Here is a 20809-nt window from a genome sequence, read left to right as displayed (position 1 = left end):
TTGTTTGCATTTACTATTGCAAAATCATTGCTATTTAAAAGCCATTCTGCTCTCTAGGCATTGCCTAAGGACAATCCAAATACCTTTTCTTATACAGATCATCCCGAGTCACTAAAGGGTCCACTTGCCATTTTATATTTTAAGATGGTAGGGAAATTATGTCCATTCAGCAGAAACTGTAATTGTAATTTTGAATTTGGACCATTTCACAAGCTGGCAATATGGAGTATGACACTTTTTTAAGATGCTGGGCAATGGAATGGAGCTGCCATTGTCAGTCATGTGGTCCGTCAATGCTTTAAGCGGAGTGCAGAGCTGTGATGTTTGGTAAGTTAGCTGGCTTACATGCACTTTGTACTTGGGATAATTTCAATCCACAATGGACTTACCGGGGAACAGCTCCTTCCTAAATCAAGTAGCACTTCATTAGGTGGTTGTGATGCCAGCTTGCCTCTCTTCTGAGGTTAACCCTACTTAGCTCTTACTGTTTGTGGTTTTTGCTGTCAATCAGCTCACTCTGCTGGGACATGATCCAGCTCCATCTTCCTCCCTTATGGCAGCTAGAATGGACTTCACTTTTCTAGACATAGTCAAACCAAGGCAATGCTCAGTGGAGTTCACCCTCTGTCTCTTTGGAGACACAATATGTGCCACTCTGGAGGACCGCCTGCTAGTTTTTATTTGGTAGCCACAGGTTCCATTAGAGCTCTCATTGGTAGCAACAATGAGAATCTTGCCTTTGTTGTTCCTTAGAAATAGGCAGATAAAATATTAGTAATATTTTCCCAATTATTTTGTTTGTGCTGTCAAGTCCTATGGCTACCATCTTTTCCCAAGATGAACCTTTTCAGATCCAAATATAGCTCATGCTTATTTGTTAGACTGTCTCCAGCACAGAATATATCGCGCATTTGTATCTGAAGAAGCTAGATTAGGACAAGATAGAGGCAACCATCTAAACAAAGCTGCCTTGCTGTTTAGTAGGCTTGGGTAAAGAATATAATTTGGGGGCTGAAAGCCTGACTCAATGGTTAAGAGCACGTGATGGTCTTACAGAAGACCGTTCAGTTCCCAGCACCCACGTCAGACTGCTCACAAGTGTTTGTGACTCCAGCTGTAGGGGAATCCACTGCTGTCTTCTGGCCTCTGTGGACACCTGCACACACATGCACATAAATACAAGAGACATGTGCCCATAAATAAAAATAATACGGAATCTTAAAACTGTTATAATATGCCATACTTATGGTTGCTTTGTGGCCAGGAATACAGGGATCTTGGGAGGTTTTTTTCTGTTTGTTTTATTATTTTGAGTCATTCTAGGTTTTCCAGCGACTAGCTTATTATACCTGGACTATAGTAAGTACTCAATGGCTTCCAGTTTAATGGATGAGTGGCTCTCTAAGTTCATTGGCTCTTGTATCAGAATCTCCTGGAAAGATGTTGAAACAAAATAGTACTTTATTATGCCATTTCATTGTTGTGTTTAGTTATTGTTATAATTTAAAACAGCAAGTGTTTGGAAAGGGGCTGACATGGGATTGCCCTCCAGGGGCACATTATTAGAGAAAGAGCCACATGACTGGCTGGGGAGAGCATTAGAAGACACAGGGCATCGTGCCATAGGCAGCATGATGGAGCCTTCCATGGAGAGTGCATTCCTTTCAGACTCCAAATGAGGAGCCTCGTTAGCATGGGTATCATGGAGGAAAGAGCTTTCAGATCCCCAGGACAAAGCTGGGTTCTTATTTTTATAGGTTTCCCTGAGTGAGTAGTGGGATCTAGTCTGGCTTGTCGTGCCTGCTAAGGCTTGGACTATAACCTGTCTGCAAGCAGGAAGGGCTGCAAGGCCAGAGCTCAGCATGAATTCTTGGCATCAACTCTCTTGGAGAGTTACAGAGAGTTTCATATGTATGTATGTATGTATGTATGTATGTATGTATGTATATATACATATATACGTATATATGTATATATATATACATATATATATATATATATATATAGAGAGAGAGAGAGAGAGAGAGAGAGAGAGACTTGGGAGACTGTAATCTAATTTATAATATTGAAGGTTTGTTTGAAGTCTCAAGGAAAGTTAAAGGAAGGACTGAAATTTGTCTTAATCCAAGGGGAGCAGGGCTGTCTCACGGCTGCAGGATCACTGCTTCAGACTGGTATTAACTTGTTAATCAGCACACATAGGGTACCATTGCTCTTCTAACCCACACTGGCCCCAAGGAAATGAGTTGAGACTTGGTTACATATGTTGTTAAAATTCAACCACAGGAAACATACCACTCATCCTTGACCAAGCAGACCAGGAGTCACAAAAGAAAAAAGGAAACAAGATTAGGGCCATTGACATGTCTCAGGCAATAAAAGTGTCTGGGGCCAAGCCTGATGACCAGAGTTTGATCCTCAGAGCTCACATGGTGGAAGCAGAGAACTAGCTCCCACAAGCGTCCTATGACCTCCACAATTTCACTGTGGAGTGCATCATACCGCCCTCTCTACCACAATAAAGACATACAGAAACATGGCTTTTGAAATAGTTCCTACTGACCAACATCTCTTCCAGGGTTTCAGTGACGTCATTGAAATATTTCTTGTCTTGCAATTTTGGCAACATCCTCCTGAACACCTCATAGAATCCAGTCCCTGGGCTATGGTTTATCAGTGAGTACTCCACCCTCTTCTTAGGGGAAAATCCTTTGTGTAGAGCAGTGGTTCTCAACCTCCCTAATGCCATGATCCTTTAATACAGTTCTTCATGTTGTGGTGACCCCCAACTGTAAAATTATTCTTGTGGCTACTTCATAACCATATTTTTGCTACTGTTATGAATCATAATGTAGATTTCTATGTTTTCTGATGGTCTTAGGTGACCCCTGTAAAAGGGTTGCTCGACCCCAAAGGGGTCATGACCCACATGTTAACACTGCCTTAGAGGAAGAGCAAGCATATTGGAGTCCCACCGTCTCTTCTAGCAACAACTTAAGCTTCCTGCGATCTTCTTAACTTTTTAACTCTTTTTTTGTGTATGGGTAACCATGGGAAATAGGAAAGGCAACTGGGTAAGAGGTACTGGTGAGCACGTGACCATGAGAATGGACGATCTGTGTGTGTCTAAAAAGAATCTTGAGTCTAGGAGAGCACAGAGTGCATGTGGAGATGAGTTAAGGGATAAAGTTGCCCAGAGATGGACAAGGAGCAAATTGTAGTGGATGTATGACAGGGAAATTATCAATGAGGATAGAGAGGCTCACAGAGCATAGTCCCTTGCTTACCTTTAGCCAGCAGAGCTCAAGGCTGTGAGAGGTCACCCAGGGTATTTTGGGCACTGTCTGGTCAAATGACTTTCCCTGGTTTCTAAATTTGAAATGTCTCTAAAGATTGCCTGACCTCTGGCAACCCACTCGAACCTGTCCACACTTGGTGCTAGCACAGCCTTCTCTGTCTCACCAGATTCTTCTAGTTGTGGTTCATGCTGCTGGAAGAATGAAGTCACTGTCAGCTAGGAACTAACTGCCTCGGTGGCATGACACAAGCAATTGTGGGGACCTGGAAGGGTAGGTGACATGTGGCAGGGACATTTAGGGCTGTGTTCAGAAGAGTCTCCATATTTATGGAGACTCTTGTGACACAATGCATCTTCAGACAGCTTGCTTAAAGGGAAGAGGCTATGGGTTCTGCCATTGGCTTCAGACTCTTGGACATGGCAAGACTTACTGAACATCTTGACTATGCCTTTGTTTCTGGACACTGGTCCCACAGCGTGCTGAACAGCCATCCGTAGGTTGCCCAGTAGGTATCCAGGATGGGTATGGTCCTTGTGCTATTGGTCAGAAGTGAATTAAATGAACCTCATAGTTAAATCTAATAGGGCAAAAAGAATTCCTGTCTTACCAGAGAGAAAAAGCCACTGAGGAAAACCATGAGCATGTCTTGTTCTGGCTATTTTAAAGTGAGCTATGTCTGAAACTTTGAATTGATCCTGTATACCAACTGGGCTTCATTCGAAACTCCCCAGAAAGTTGTCACCTGGGGAGGCTCTGCAGTCAAGCAGAAGAGCTGAATCCCCTTAAGGTGATTCAGTCTACAGGAGATGGGCATGAAGAGCACAGGTGTCCCTCCTTCCATTTCCTGATGGACATCACAAGCTCTGCAGGCCAGCTGCTAGCGATGATAGCTGACCCTGAGCACTTTCTAAGTACTGACTAAATGCTTCACATCTATTCCCGAGGCCTTCACAGGAGGCAGGCAGCTGCTGTCATCTGTGCCCCCATAGACAAGAACACTGGAGAAATATCTCACGTTGCTTAAGAACACCCCAGGAGAGTGTGGGCTCAGCTCTATCTCCACTGAGGCCCCTGGCCTCACATGGCAGAGAGAAGTAGCCTTCCTAGCTAGTCTGTGCTGGGGCAGGAGTCCACCGTGTGATGACAGAGGCAGAATCCACGGGAAGGGTGGCTGATGAAGGAACCTTCAGAATAAACGCACAGATGAAGCCTTAAAGACACTTCAATTGGGAAACTGGCTGTGTAGCCCGCTCTGAAAACCAAGAGGAGGAGAGCAGAGGAGAGGGCAGGAGAAGGGAAAGACAACTGATCAGGAGTAGAGGTGGGGTGGCGACAAGGTGACACCCAGGCACACCCTCAGCTTTGGTTCAAATTCAACACAGGAAGAAACAGACAACAGAGTTCTGTCTGCAGCTATGTTCTGGTTTGGTCTTCCAACCTGCAGCCCAGCCCAGAGGAACCTGTGATCACAGGGCTCATTTCCAGAAGAACCTATGACTAGTGGGCTCATTTCCTGCACAGATGTCTGAGGTTGGAGCAGACTCTTATCTTCAGATGATATAAAGGGAGGGATTATATGAGCTGGTGTGCCAGTAAGCCAGGGCATCCCAGACGGCTGGTTGGCTCAGGCCAACACTGCCAGATGATGCAATCATGATGGCAAAACTGAAAATAAAGGGAAAAGGTCTAGGCTGCTGCCTTGGGAAGCGATGAAGGATGAATGTGTGACTGGGATATTGAAGGCATTTTATACCCAGTGAAGACCAACATGTGGCAGTTAGTGTTTCAACTCCTGCTCTTGCTTTTGCAGTAAAGTCACATTGGGTTCGTGGCTGTAATTGTGCAACTGCCACAGGCAGCCAGGTGGCTGTAACACACCGGTCTTCCTGATGCTACTGTGCCTGATGCTCAAGCCCAGTCAGGAGGGAGGTCAGGAGTCACTAAAACACAGACAGACCTCCAAGAGAAGGAGAGGACTGTAACTACTGAAGCTCAGAGATTACCGCAGGGGTTCAAAGGGAGTTTATAAGACCCGGTGTGACCCAGACCACTTCTTTTTCCCTTTTTTCCGGAAGATGGGGAAATCAGAGACACTATTGCATCACCCTGGCCTGTCCCAGTTCCTTGAATCAGGGGTGAGGAGCTCTGCCCTGATTGCAAATTAAGCCATCTCCCCTGCAGATCTGTAAGTTTGCACAGGAGATGACTAACACCTTCCTGTCAACTGGCAGCTTATTTCCTGCTCCCAGTCAACCCCAGACTACACCCTTTTAACTGCTTTCAGAACCCCACAAATGTAGGGAAATAGAACTGGTTTTAATTGGAAAGCCTTATTAATTTGGGCTAAAGACAAGGACTTTGGAAAAAAAAAAAAAAAAAAACAACTGATTGGTCCCCATCTTGATCCTAAGATGCTTTTGTTGTGTGACTTTGGACAAGCTATGAGAAAAAGAAAGAAAGAAATTGCCCTGTGCCTCAGTTTCCCTATCTGTACAGTTAAGAGTACTTGCTTCATAGGAACATTGAATAAATAATTACATGCAGTTAAAATTTGTTCATCTGGTTTGACATAAACCAATCTGATGGGAGATGCCATTCTGTAAATATGTTTCTCTTATTGGTTAATGAATGCTGGCCAATAGTAAAGCAAGATAGGTAGGACTAGGAGACAAGGAGTATTCCAGAAGAGTCCACATGAAGAGAGCAGAACCGCCGGCCCCCTCCGGTAAGATGAGACCATGTGGAAGTACTTAAATTAATAGAAATGGGTTAATAATTAAGACAGAGCTAGCCAATAGGAAACAAGTAACAAGAATTATATCAAATACAACATGTCTGTGTATTATTTGGGGCTGGCACCGCGGTGGGTGCAGGCCGGCAGGAAAAACCTTATTCCTTACACCAATCATAATGAATGTTAGATATAAAGGCAAAAAAGCCCCAAGCCAGAATGAACCCAACCCGCTTTCCCAGCAGAGCCGGGGTTCTAGGTCCATCCATTACCAAAATCAAGACTCTGGGGAAACCAATAAACTCCACTTCACTGAGCATTTCTGATCTCAGTTGTAAGATGATTACAGTTTTTACTCCTGCCCACCACACAGACACAGACAAGAGCTACTGAACTGTGCTAAACAAATCTGCAGGAAGGCTCATAGCTTTTCTATTCATGTAGAAGTAATTTTTTTTTAATCCTGGAATGCCAAAAAGAACCCATGATAGAGCCTATGCTACTGGCTCAGCTGTTTCATAATTCTCTTAGGCTGTTTGTATTTTTTAAGGATGCCATGATCTGGCATCAGTCAAATGAGAAGAGAGGTTACATGTTTTTCTGAGGAGGTGGTTAAACAGCAAGCATCTCCTCCGTATCTCTTCTTGTTCTGTGGACCTTAGGAGCTCTACTTTCTAGAGGGCACAATTAGAAGATAGAGAGCCACAGACATGTAATATGTGTGTGATAAATGACCGTGTCTAGCCACTGAGATTTCGAGGGTTAGTTTGCTGCAATACCCAGAAGCCACTGCCTTGATTCAGTTAGAGGTATGGATCAGTGAGCTAGACCACACCCTCCTCAGGGGTAGAAAAAGCTATGTCAATGCCTCCTCTCAGGAGTTTGCCCACAGTCTTGTGTTCTAACAACTGTGAAAAGCTTCCTAGCTTGATTAGAAATCTATTCTCTGAGTGGGAGAGGGAGCAAATCATTCTTTACACATGGTTTCCTTTTTGCTACAAAATGCCTTTATTTCCAGCCAGATAAATTTTTTCAACTGTATATATGGTTACACAGGAAAAGTTACGCCTTTGTTGCCATCCTCATTTACAAGATCCACTTTTAGTTATTAATGTGTATATCAAATAACCTTCTTTGTCTCTGAAAACATTACTTGACTCCCAGTGAATGAGCCACACACATGTTCATGGATGTGGTGTATAAATCTTCACCAGTGAGTCAGCCTGCAATGCTGTGGGCGAGATTAGATCCCACCAGTTGGCAGGCAGCATGCAACAGAAGCCAGCTTGCTGGCTGTACTACTGCGGTAGTGGCCTTTCTATGAACAAGAGAGCACGTGGAGACACGACGACAGACCTATGCAAAGTGAAGAGGCCTTTCACAGAACGCAAACACCGTTCAGCGGACCCCAGAATGAAGAGAAGCATCGCGAAGGTGACTGCACTGCACACACTACTGCTGGTCATGGCACCGTCTTGTGTGTCACTCAATAAATAGCTAGTCATTGAAAGGAAGAGTGAGAGACTCAAGATACTGACAGCTGTCATGATGCCCAACCTCCTTCTCAAGACCGGGTTTTAGGTTGGGAGATTGAAGGACGACAACCCATCATTTGTTTCTTCAGAGTAAGTCATTCTGCTTGGAATGCCATTCCTTTCCCTAGAGAGACCTCTACATTCTTCACTAGCATGCAGTCTTTTCCAGACTGCCACATTAGCTTAAAGAAGAGTATAAAGTGGTCCACAGAATGTCTAGATTTGTCTCTTGAAGTAAAAAAGCCTGTTTGGCTCATAGTTTCTTGGACTCACTCATAGTCTTCTTCCCACCATCTCTCTTTTAGGTTTCTGTCATTTCCCTCCAAGCCTGACATAGCCGTGTAGACCCATGGATTGAGCACTGCACATCTTTGTAACTTCTCATCTCAGTCTCAATTACAGGGATGTACCATGGCTCCTCGGGACTCGAGAGAGTGGCTCTCTCGAGGCTCTACCCTTCGAGGACTTGTGAACTTTTGCTCCTTGAAGGTGAAGGTGGTGTTCTAAGGCGGATGCTCTAAGGAATTCCCACAAAAGAAATTCCCAGAAAAAAAAATTCACATTCAGCCATGATTCTCATTTCCCATAAGGCTATGGCTGCAATTCCGGTGACACGTAGGAAAAGTTCCTAAACTCATCCTGGTTAATCATAGGAAGATGTCCCTCATCGATTGGAGTTAAAACTGGCTCTTCTTTTATGAAGTCTGGGTCAAAATTGCTGACATCTTCTCGAGATTTCTGTTGGAAGAGAAAAAAAGGAACAATGGTCAAACTGTATGTACCTGGGGTGTTCACTTCTCTTGTGGGACTCTGCCCATCCAAGGAGTTCAGAGAATTGCTCCTCGGCTCCAGTCAGCAGCATCATTTATGGTTCTAATCGCTGTGACTAAGCAGCACTCTATGGCCATTCTACCACGTGTGAATTATTAGGGCCTTTGCCAACCTCCAAGTCACTCATCCCATGTCCTGCCCTCTAGTCACCAAGTCCTGCCAAGTGGGACAGCCTTAGACTGGGAGGCTTGCTCACTCACTCACCCATGACCCTCTATTTCACTGAGGTACTACTTCCCAACAGGCCTCACTGAGGGGGCATGCCCGCTTCCATCTGTCCAGAAGCTGAATAGACTCATGCTCTCCTCATTTACTGTTTGCATACGAAGTGATTTCACAGAAGTGCGTATCCTGTTACTGTTCAGAAACAATATACCCTGCTGGGCTGGAGCTGGTGGGTTCCCTGACTGCTGGGCACCCAAAGCCTGACAGGCTGGCGCAGACTACGCTCACTCTGTCTTTATAAACTGATGCTGAAGAGGTCTCTTTCTTCTTAATCATGGTTAGAACTCCCAGCTTCTCTCACGTGACTCAAGGACACTTCTTTTCCCACCTTCAGACCATGTCTCCTCCCTGACAGTCTTGATCTCTTTGAGCCCAGCTTATCTGTTCTCCTACGCTGGAGGCATGTACGCACAGCTCAGCTCAAAGGTTCTGAGGTGGGCCACTCTCAGGCTCTGTGGCTTAGATTGGTACTGCTGGTATCTTCAGCATTTCTCCAAAGGGGCTCTGCCTATCTGGCCTAAGTCCTTTGTCACAGTAGTTATTGACAAGCCAAGGAGCTAGGTTCAGCGGAAGGGTACCTTGAACCTCCTTTATTTTCTTAGAGCTTGGGAAAGGCAGAGATGATGACCCAAGAAGCATGAGAAAATTGGCTAGGAATAATGACTTACCAGTCAGTTCAACTCCTCTAGGCCCTAGAGTCTAGGGCGACTTAAAACAGCTTAGGGCATATTAAATGCTGGTATATTTTAAGTTAAGGGAGGGTAGAGGTATGGCAAGCAAGAGGTGGAAACTTTGTGAGAAGCAATCAACACATGGAGAGACAGCGTCTCTGCAGGAGGGGCTGGCAAGCCTTTACTCTGTCGTCCCATGGGAGACATCAGCTTTTTCATGGACCTTGGTCATCTGGAGAAAAGGGAGAATCTATTACAATGGCCTAGAGACTCACGATTCTGGGTCGGAAGGGCGGTTCTAGCTGGCGATGGTTCAACTGGGCCCAGTTGATTTCCTTAAAGAAAGGATGCCTCAAGATCTCGTGTTCACCTCCCTGAGCCAGGCTGCCCAAGCGCATGGTGGGGTTCTTGGTCATGAACTAAGAGAGAGCAAGAAAGAGAGAGTCATTCATTCATTCATTCATTCATTCATTCATTCATTCATTCATTCATATGTAGCTGCATGGCAAGGCAGCAGGCAGCAGACCTGGCAAGGGAGCTCCCGGGAGGTTTTTTGGCCGCTCTTGCTGCACTAGCTGGATTTTCCATCCTGGGCAGCACAGGCAGTATGAATCATGTCTTAAAGTAGAGACTGCCTGAGTGGATTTTTGGCCTTCCCCACTGCCATTTCAGGCACAGCCACGAAAAGAAGGCTGAAGGGTCCAATTTTCTTTTCTGTAAATACCAGGTGTTTTTCTTTCCTCTGTAGAGAACGGCAGCTTCTTGTGAATTAGTGTGCCTTTCCTTGTGGACAGCAAGCAGATTCTGAATGTGGCTACTTTTAGGAACAGCTAGGCCATTGTTCTGAGACCCACAGGGCTGGCCAGGGTTCCTGGTCTCTCCTAAGACCACAGAGAAAAGTGAGAGTCATTGTTGAATTCTCTAAAACGGCAGCAAGGGAACAAATTCTAAAAACTTCCATGTCTAGTTCTAGGCCGGGAAAGTGGGCTGCTTGCTTGGTTTTCTACGGCTAAAATACTATAGTTCAAGATGAATATTTCTTGCATTCAAGATGCCCCTCATCTGTTTTGAAATGGGTTTATAGACTGAGAATACGTGACTATAGAGATGGAAAGCTTAAAAAAGAAAAAAAAAAAAAAAAGCCACACATTTAAGTGCCGTTTGTACACAAATCTTCCATCTTCATATAAACTGGGAGACATTCTTGGTGCTCAGCTTCTAGACATTTGGGGCCAACTCCTCTGCTTCTTATAAATGGTCTTGGTGTTTTGATCATTTCCTAATGAAGGACTCAGAGAATAATTCACCTTTCAGGGCTAGAATATCATTTTTAATTTCAAGTGATTTTGCATTTAAAACAACAAACAATAACAAAACAAAACAAAATGCTGAACTTGAATGAAGAGTTTTGTTTCGGTGGTCATGGTGATAGCACATGCCTGTAACCCCATTTGGAGACAGGTAGGAAGGTGGTAAATTTTTAAGTCAGTCGGTGCTATAGAGTAAGACCTTGTCTCAAAAACAGAACAGTAGAATTTTTACCTGCATGACAAGGTGCCAAATCCCATCTCAGAACCATGGGAAACAAACAAAGCAAAAAGCTGGTGGTTTTATTTAAATCGAGTTACTTTAAGTTTCTTTGTGTTTCTTCCAACCTTAATTTCCAGTGCTGGGGATCAAAACCCAGGTGAAACAAGTACCCTACCACTGAGCTACATACACCTCTGAATTCTAAACCAAGTTATCTATAAACAGACTAACAACAAGTTTTGACAGTCCCCAGGTATCTTTTTCAAGTTTGACTTTGTGAACACAAAACGAAAGTGATGCTGTGTTTATAGAAACTGTCTGGAGTTGAATTTACTGAGTTAATTTCAAGTTTTTTCTAAGACAATCTTGTTGCTGATGCAGACACAGAAGATGGTGACACCTGGGTCATGTCAGGAAGCCACATGATGTTCCCAGTGTTGGTTCAAGCAAGAACAAGGAGGCAAAATATCCTCAGGAAACAGCAACCCCATAGCATCTACTTTGCAAAATGCTAAAAAAAAAAAAAAAAAAAAAAAAAAAATTGTGTCAGATGGGGGGGGGGGAGCCAGCAAAAAATGAAGATACTGATGCGGTTTAATGGCTTCTCCTTTCTTCAAGTGACAAAAAATTAGGGGGTCTAGGGATTGGAGGTCTATTGGATTGGAGGTAGGACCCAAAATAAAATAAGCTTTCAAATAGACATAGGTCTAAGTACAGTACTTAATACCTATCTACCCCAGGCATTTTCAGGGGTCATTGTGGATTTCAGAAATACATATCAATTACTTTGTTATAGAAGGGCAAGGAGTCCATACTGTCTGTGATCTTAGAGAGAGAGAGAGAGAGAGAAAGAAAGAGAGAGAGAGAGAGAAAGTAGGGAATGTTTGTGGGTACAGTCCCTGATGGACATGCAGTAGCAATTCTAAAAGCTCATTAACAACTAATAATGAAATTAAAAAAGAAAAAGAAATTGAGAAATAAAGATCAGAAAAAAAAAGATCCAGATGGTTTGGATGACTTGTGGGAAATTCCCAGGCGAGTGATGGGAGCAGAGGACATCTTGTGAATGTGTGGGTACAACTTGTTCTTCTGGAAAAAGGGGTCAGTGCAGGACTCTAGATGCCAGGGCAGTAGAAGCATTGCTGTCTGACTTGGTCCATTGTTCCCTGCCCCTGGCACTGAATCTGAACTTCCACGGGGAAGTGTGGAAGCAGCATTGTCTGAGGATGAGCAGACAAATTCCCAGAGGTGACTCTTTTGAAGAGCACACCTCTAGTATTGAGACAGGATGACCCATTGCTGTTGGACACCTTCTCTTGGGATTCTAATCAATCTTTTTGAGTAATATTGATTTAGATTTTTTGAAAATATATTTTATTTTTAATTATGTGGTGTGTGTGTGTAACGATACTAATTAAAGAAAAGGTCACGAATGTGAGAGGGAGTGTGAGGGAATATGGGAGGTTTTAGAGGGGGAAGAAGGGATGGGAGTAGGGAAACGTGATACTTGAGAAATTATCAAAAAGTGATTTCAACTAAACAAAAAGAGAGGAATCCTCCATTACACTTACAAAGTCTCTATGTTATCTGGTGAATGCAGAGCAGTGCACTAAGCTTGGGGGTGTGCTGGGGACAAAGGTACCATCCTTCCATCAAGGTGCACATCAAGGGAAAAGGCAAGCAAACTATAACGCACACTGGGTGCGCAGAAAAGAAACAAAGACAAAGAGCTGCGAGAGCTTGGAGGATGCTTGGGCAAACAGCACTGGGGTTGGTGGTAGGAAAGTGAGTAACAGCATCATGGAAGAGGTGGCATTCAACGAGACAAAGAAGCCTGGCAGGATCCATGTATGAAAGAAAGAAGGAGAGAATCATGTCTGATCACATAGTCAGTGTACACACCCAGATGCATACACCTGGAGAGCCAAGAGAAGCTCGTATAGCCTTGGCCAGCTCACACATGGGGATGGCTAGGGAAGTGTGCTGGCAGTGAGTCTGACCTAGCTGAAGGGTATGAGGGGGCAAGAAGTCTGGCCACCGTGAGTGTGATGAACAAGGAAGGACTGGGAGTGTTGAGCATCGTTATGGGGCTGAGACAAACAGTTGGAAGGACAGGCAAGTTCAGAAACTACAGTGCTCGTAGGGAAGGGGGATGAAGAGCTGGGAACAACTTTTAGAAAGTTTTTAAAGACGAAACATGTCTAAGGCTAAGTGAAAGGACAGGGTCTAAAGTCACAGCATCTCCCCAGGCTATGTGACGGAGCAGTGCAATAGAGTACCAGGTCCTCCAGCATCATTGTTAGTGGCGGCACCAACAGCAGTCATCAGGGGAACAAACACAGGAACAAGTATTCCTTAAGATTATGGAAGTTGTCAGAATCAGAACGGAGTCACTTGTGTCAAACCTTAATAAAGCGGGGAGGCTGTGAAGGAGGTGAGGCTTTTCGTGGCCGCTCATAGCAAGAACTGTTCCAGAAGACTCTGCTAGATACACATGTCTTTGCACACATGCCACAGCCTTGCACAAGGATGTCTGCCCAACAAGTGCTTCCAATTCTGTACTGGTAACATCCCTGTCACCGATTGTAAAGCTTAAGAGTGTGGCTTATGGAGTGCTCCTCCTTTGGCCACCAACCCCACCCCCCACGCCAACCTCCTGCAATATGCTCCTGGTTTACATGCTGACATGGATAATACCATTGCCACGACAGCTCCTGACGAGGGGTAGATCTTTGGAGAACCTCTTTGTTTATTGTTTAGTTTAATTAAGGATGCTAATGTCTTGCCAAATCTGAGTGACTGACATGCTCAGGTTCGTATCTGAGATATAACGCACCCACAGAGAGACAACTAACCATGTCTATGTGGGGTGCAGGCTGGGGTTAGATCTCGCAGTGGCATGTGAGGACAAAGGGTTGCAGCTGGGAAGGCAGGCAAGCCTGGCGAAAGGTTGAGAGGGAGAGAGAGAGAAGGATGGGCGAATGAACAGAATGAGGCCATTTTATTCAATCCACATTGTGTGACTTAAACGAGTTCCAATTATCGTTTAAAAAGCAGGGAATGTCATATTACACGAAAGCCATGTTGGGACATGGAGTACTTTCAACCCTTGAGCTTGCAACCCTTTGGGGGAGTGGCCTGAGGATCAGTGATGGGCATGAGACCCCCAGGTGGTCGCACATACTGCCTCACATGAGGCTAGTGTCACTTGCCAACTTTCATGGCTTCTGACCCCTGGGATAGAGGAAAAAGAAAGTTCTACCTGGCCATGGCGACCCATGCTTCTAATTCCCAGCACTCAGGAGGGCTGTTGGGCAGGAGGAATGCTGCAAGTTTGAGGCTAGCATGGGCTACTGAATACCAGTAAGACTCATTCTTAGATGGGGGAGAATCCAGGGTGACAGGAGACAGGAACTGGACAAGAAGAAGCCAGAGAGGGTTGACTATTAAGACAGGAACCATTGTAAAGAGGAGGTAATGGGGTGGGCACTAAGGGATAAGACTTTGGGGGGAGTAGATTACAGCCCCTATGTAACTACTCTCTCCAGACACACAGAACTACCAGTCTTAGGCCTGATGGGGGCCATAGCAATGCTCTGCTTGAGGCAGAGCTAGAGGCTGGAAGGATTGGCCATCCTGGACTGCAAACCGAGCGTCTCTGAAAACCTTAGCCCTACTACCTCGAATGGTGACAGCCTACATGTCCTAGTACAAAGAAAACATCCCCAAATTGTTCATGTCTCTAATGGACTCAAACGTTAACTCAAACAAGTTAACAGTCCATGTGTAAGGCCGTTCTTAAAATACCTCCCTTACCTCCACTGACCTCCCTGACGATGGTCCAAATGGGAAAGTTTGCCAAGAAGCCAAAGCATGTGGCTGCAGGAGACTCTGCACACACATTTACCAAAGGAAGCAGATGGTTCATAGGGCCAACAAAAGCACTGCATAAACTTCGGAGAGTGAGTGAGGAGCCTAGGAGGAGCTGGTTCCATCCAAATTTAAATGTCACTGTGGAGAGGCTGGGGTAGGTTGGTGGGGGCAGGGGTGGAGTCCCAGACTCATCCTGCATTCCTTAAGGAAAGTGGATAGACTGGGAAGCTCCAGGCCACTGACAAAGACTACAGGAGAGGGCAGCTCATGGTGAGGTGTACTGAATGATGCTGGCCAGGTTTGTTAAAGCATGTCCTGAGAGAATGTCTGCAGAGTAGGAAGGATACACGAAGTGGACTGCAGAGGACAACTGGCTAGGCTTTGCTGTTCATGCCTTGCATGTGTACATAGCTCTAGCCTGTGGAACTGAGTGGCCCTGAATGCATTTTAGCTTCTCTGGACCGCAGATGCCTCGGCTATAAAATGGGGATTTCTCTGCACTTTGTATGCATTACAATAGCACATGACATTATCTGTGTGAAGTGCCTGTCACAAAGAAGTCCTCAAGGGATATCAGATGGGAGTCTAGTTTCAAATCCTCTGCAGTCCCATTTTGTTCTACTCCAAGCCTCCAAGAGAAGAAACTAAAGTCACAGGTCCACCTTGACCCTGAGGCTTGTCTGGTCTGTCTATTATTCCCTTTTGCAGCCAGGATGAGAGAACAAAACACTTTTCTGCTCTCACCGTCCCAGACGTCAATTGTGGAGCATTGGGAGTGTTCTTTGAAAAACAAGCTTGACAACAAATCTTTTCTGAGTCAAATTTAAAACAAGAGTTTAACTCCTCAGGACCTAATGTGCAATTTCATCCACTGCACCAGCATGAAGGGGATGCCAAGGAAGGACAACAGGGACAAATGGAGCTTTTTGTCAATGTGCTGTCTGATCCAAGACTGAACACATCTGTGCAGGAGTTAGTGTGGAGCTGTCCTGGCTGGCAGAGTTTAAACTAGCCCTCATACTGAGACCTGAGACACCAGATGCAAAGGCACTTTGGAATCCATTAAAGCATAAGCAGTAACAATAATTATTATCCTCTTTCAAAATGTCTGATTTCTTAGGAAGAGGGCTAGTTAGATAAACTGAGCAACTAGACAATAGCATTCTCTCCCAGGAGTCAGAAAACACTGTGTGTTCTAGTTAATAGCTAGATTTGGCTGTTGGGCAAACAGAATGACCTTCTCCTTTCATTCCATTTCAGGACCTTAAACAAAAGGCAGACAGACCTGGCAGCTATTGCTGCCAAGCCAGAAGGGAAGGAAATCAAGCCGTAAGACTCTCCTATCAGTATTCCAGGGAGCCACTCTGAACCAGGAGGAAGGCATTTCATGGCTTTAAAGAGAGTTCTAGGGAAGTTAAGACAGAGAAAGAACACAGGATGTTAAAACAGAGGTTGGCTCCCTGCCACGATGGCCAACCTCATTATGGGCACACAGCCTGAAGGCCACCCAGAGGCTGGCAAAATGTGCCCAGTGTATGCGTGCTGCTGGCACATACCTTCTGCTTCTGACGCTAGAAGAGCCTGACCCAGTTGGAAAGTACAGCTGCCAACTTTGTCCTTTCATACCCCTTCACGGTGTTGAAGCTGGGGGACACACAGCTTGGAATGACCTATGCTGAGAACACTGTCCACCTCAGAGCTGTGGTCACAGAGGAACAAGAATGGGTGTGTAAGTTAGGGGATGAGGCAGCATGAAAGAGGACAGACACTAAGGCGACCTGGTGTTGATGCCAGCTTTGCACAGAAGGCAGAGGCAGAAGTGGCTGAGATGTGTAACACAGTAAGAGGATGGAATGCCAGAGGGAAGCAAAGCCATTACTTCTCTAAAAACCGGAAGTGTCTTTCAGTTTGACCATCTGATAGTTTTTACAAGAAACTAAAGGTTGATGTATTAGAGATGATAAAGGGGCATGTCCATATTTTCAAATGTCTGGGGGTTGTTGGCCAGAGACAGGCAGTTTAGATGGGAGACAGAAGAGGGAATATATCATAAGGAAGGCAAAATAAGTTTTAAGAAAAGATCCCCATTTTCTCTTTCCTTTCTTTCTCTCCTCTGCTTTCTTCCTCGATGCCATTAGGTGACAGAGGGCTTTTTTTTTTTTTTTTTTTTTTTTTTGTGGGAACAGGCCTTCCATGGGAGATGTCTGAACCAGAATAATGCTCTGTCTTTATACTTTACATTGATATTTATGGTGCTGGGTAGGAAGCAACGTTGCGTCCTATGGTCTGTGTCAGTATTAGAGTCTATAATCTTCCCCTTTCTTGTCTTCTCCCATTTGCTGACATTCTGGAGGAAAAGAGCTGGCACTTTGAAGATGACTGTATTTCCTTAGCTACTTACTTTGTATAAAATAGTAAATGCTACTTACTTTGTATAAAAAAGAAAAAGAAATTCTGTTACAATTCCCCGAAGGCTAAAGGAGTGGGTACTCCAGAATGTATCAAGTGGCAGGTTACAACCGACTGACTGACCTACCAGGATATTCTGTGAACTTTCCCCAGAGGCACAGTGCACTCTGCTTTATTTCCTCTTATCAAAATCTGGTACAATCAGTGCCCTGCCTTCTTCCTGTCCCCACAATAGGGCAGGAACGTTGACTGTGCCTCCAATGCTGCGATCTGAACGCAGCAGCCCCTGCATGGGCACGTGCCCACATCGAACCCTTGTAGAGCTCCCTGCCTGCCCTGTGTTTTGTAAACACAGCTTTTCCAGAATCCTAAGCCATTTTAGGAACTTCACTGGGGCCACGTGTTTGTGTTGGTTGGGACAGATAAAGGTCAGAGATGGAGATGGAACCCTGGTGTCATATGCTTGTGGTTATGTTCATTATCTCAGTCGGCCAATGTTCTGGGAACCAGGCTCAAGCAAAGTGCAACGAGGCAGTAAGTTTCTTTCACTTTTATTAGAATTCTAAAGTATATTTTGATCATATTCTTCTCCTCCCCCAACTCTTTCCATTTTCCCACATCCCCCTAACCACTCAACTTCATGTTCTTTTTTTTTTTTTTTTCTTTCAAGTGTGCAAGGAAAAGGAAAAGCAGGTTTCCATGATGCTGTTATGCCACCTGCCCAAGCCACACAGATATTTTTATTTGGGTACCACCCTCAAGAGTTGCTACTATAGGACCTGGAGGGATGGCTCAGCGGTTAAGAGCAATGGCTGCCAGAGGTCCTAAGTTCAATTCCCAGAAACCAAAGTTCACACCATCTATAAAAGGATCTTCTGCCCACTTCTGGCATGCTGGTATACATGCAAAACACTCATACATAAAGTATAAATAAATAATTATATATATATATATATATATATATATATATATATATGTGACTGCTACTGAAACATGTACCATGTTTTGTCATTACCCATGGGAGGTCTGCCATTTTCTGAATAGAAATAGAGGAGTAAATGGGGCAAAAACAGAAGGGAGGTGGGGGAGGGACGGGAAGGAGAGGAGAGAGATGAAACTGCAGTTGGAATGTAAAATAAATATTTAAATAAAAGATCTGCTACTGTAAAAAAAAAAAAAAGGGAGGGTGAGAGAAGGCTTTTTGGAGGGCACATGACTGAATGCCCTATATTTCCTCCCATGAAACTCAGGTCAGTACTCTCCCCCTGTGCATATTCCTTACCAGCTACCACAGATCGAATTTTTGCAGTTGATTGTTAGTTGTAGTTTGGATACCAAAGATGGATGGATGGATGGATGGATATGACCAAGGATCAAGGATCCTGCTTCTGTTCAGAAATTTCCCAACTTAGAAAGTGCTTCTGACACATAGAGCCAGGCCAGCAACAGCCACATAGAGTCCCCAGTCTCGTGTCCCAAAACTTTTGACAGCTGATTAAAGAGACCTGTGGTGTGAAAAGTCCAGTTGAAAACAAAAGACAACAAAGACAGGAAATCCTTCATACAACCTTTTGCAAATAAAACACAGCAGCCCCTGTTCTCAGGAAATGAACGTTCTACAAAGTGGAAGGAAGTTGAAAACAAAACAAAACCAAAAAAAAAACTTTACAAAGTCTCTGGTGCCTGCCATGTTTTCCTTGATGTGAGTCAATGGGTTGCTTCTAGGAAGTGTCAATCCCACCAGAAACTTCCACGAAAAGCTGCGGATACATCACTTCTTCATTTAGAAATTCCAGCCCTGAAGAAGAGCTCATCTGGTTGCATGCTGACCACCCCTCTCTCTTTTGACATTTTTGGGGTGTTCTGCATAACAGTACTTGGAAAAAAACCCAGCTCTGGTGGTCTGCAATTGGAGCCCTACAAGCCATTATTCTCGTCTTCCCTTCTTCTCTGCTGGCGGATCCCTGTCTGCCACTGCCTTGAGCCACCCAACCTCCACTAAGAGAGGCAATGGGAAAGGAGAAGAAGGTAACTGTCAATGCTCCCCAGTCAGCAGCCTGGCCACAGACAGGACTTCACTCATAGCAGGGAAGGATCCCAGAATTCACTGTGGTTCCCCTCTTTGTGACAGAGGCCAGCAGGGATTCTGCACACAATGCACGCATGATGAAATCTGATCATATCAATGACAGATAAACCCACACATGTACACACTGTAATTTCTGTAAAGCTTGGGAACAAAAGCACTTTATAGCCTCCTGCCCATGCCAAGATTAGAATAATGCCTCCATAACTGACAGGGGTGACTCAGGAGAATGCTGAACCTCCTTTCAGCACTTAGCTAACACCTGCATGAGCTCATTGGCAGGGTGCTGACTGCATCGGAGTTACCATGTAGTCAGGTGATCCTTCACAGGTGCTGACTCAGCACCCCTGAGCTGGGCTTCCCCTCTTAATTCTGGGGCTCCTTAAGGATACTTCCTTTCTGGAAGTAGATAGGCAAAGCTCATGTGAAACGGAAAACACAATGCAAACTATGCATTTTGTGTACTGGACATAATTATCAACATTTTGGCACAATTCAGGGTGAGTGTTGGTAACACGATAATGTGGTACCCACAGAATAATGTGTTTATTTTAAAAGCATGGACAAACTTAAACAACAACAGACCTTTAAGGCCAGCAATCTAGGAAGCCTATATCTGTTTTTTGTACACATGTCATTGAACATCTCTTGTTAACTTGTAGACTTCTGCCAATTTTAATGATCTATTCATTGAGGGACAGGGTGGGGTGGGATGTTTGGAGCATGCCCGTGTGTTCACCAGATCCACTTTAAATGTATTACACTTATGTAATTATGTGTTGCATGCACATGCGTGTATCATGGTGGCACGTGAAGAGGTCAAAGGATAACTTGTGAGACTTGGCTCTCTCCTATCACCATTGTAGGTCCTGGGGATCAAACTTTGGTCATCAGGCATGGAGGCAAATGCCTTTTACTGACTTGCTAAGCCATCTGTTTTAGTTAGGGTTTCTATTGCTGTGAAGAGACACTATGACCATGACAATTCTTAATTGTGGCTGGCTGGCAGTTTCAGAGGTTTAGTCTGTCATCATGGCCGGACATGGCAGCATACAGACAGACATGGTGCTGGAGCTGAGTCCTACATCTTGATCCAAAGGCCACAGGAAGTGAACTGAGACACTAGGTATTTTGAGCACAGGAGACCTCAAAGCCCACCTCCACAGTGACTCTTCCTCCAACAAGGCCTTACCTACTTCAGCGAGGCCACGCCTCCTAATAGTGCCACTCCCTATGAGCCTATGGGGGCCAATTACATGCAAACCACCACACCATCTCACATGTTCAGCAGATACAGTTAAAACAAAAGCAACAACAAAAAGGACAAAGGAGCGAAAAGGGTTAATTTTAAGTGTAGTGATCAGTAGGTATGTTTTTCTTAAGTAGGTTTTTCTGACTAAAACTCTGTGTCTTCTATTTCTCCAATTCTATGCTCCATGAGAGATGTTCCTACAAGGAAACCCACTTTCCTAGCCCTATACTTAGCCATGTATGAGGGTTTCAAATATCCACCACCTTGAGGGTGGCCAGGGTCAGGAGTGGAGTAGAAGAGACAATGGCGGGGAGAAAAGGTGCAAGAATTGATGTTGGATTACAAGTCAAAAGAGACTGAAACCTGT

General features: G+C 44.6%; 1 protein-coding gene across 1 annotated transcript in view; it reads right to left on the bottom strand.

The window, feature by feature from the left end:
- Window positions 1–7014: 7014 nt before the first annotated feature.
- Window positions 7015–20809, bottom strand: part of Prkch (protein kinase C eta) — a 191611-nt gene continuing 177816 nt past the window's right edge. Inside the window, exons 13-14 of the mRNA XM_051195994.1 lie at window positions 9568–9711; window positions 7015–8303 (exon numbers count right to left, since the gene is read on the bottom strand). Of these exons, the coding sequence (XP_051051951.1) occupies window positions 8157–8303; window positions 9568–9711 (291 nt within the window). The 3' untranslated portion in view covers window positions 7015–8156. The remainder of the gene's footprint in view (window positions 8304–9567; window positions 9712–20809) is intronic.

Source organism: Phodopus roborovskii, unplaced genomic scaffold (genome assembly GCF_943737965.1).
Source record: "Phodopus roborovskii unplaced genomic scaffold, PHOROB, whole genome shotgun sequence".
In the NCBI taxonomy this organism is placed as follows: Eukaryota; Metazoa; Chordata; class Mammalia; order Rodentia; family Cricetidae; genus Phodopus; species Phodopus roborovskii.
The sequence above is the reverse complement of the archived record's forward strand: the minus strand, read 5'-3'. Positions and strand labels throughout refer to the sequence as shown.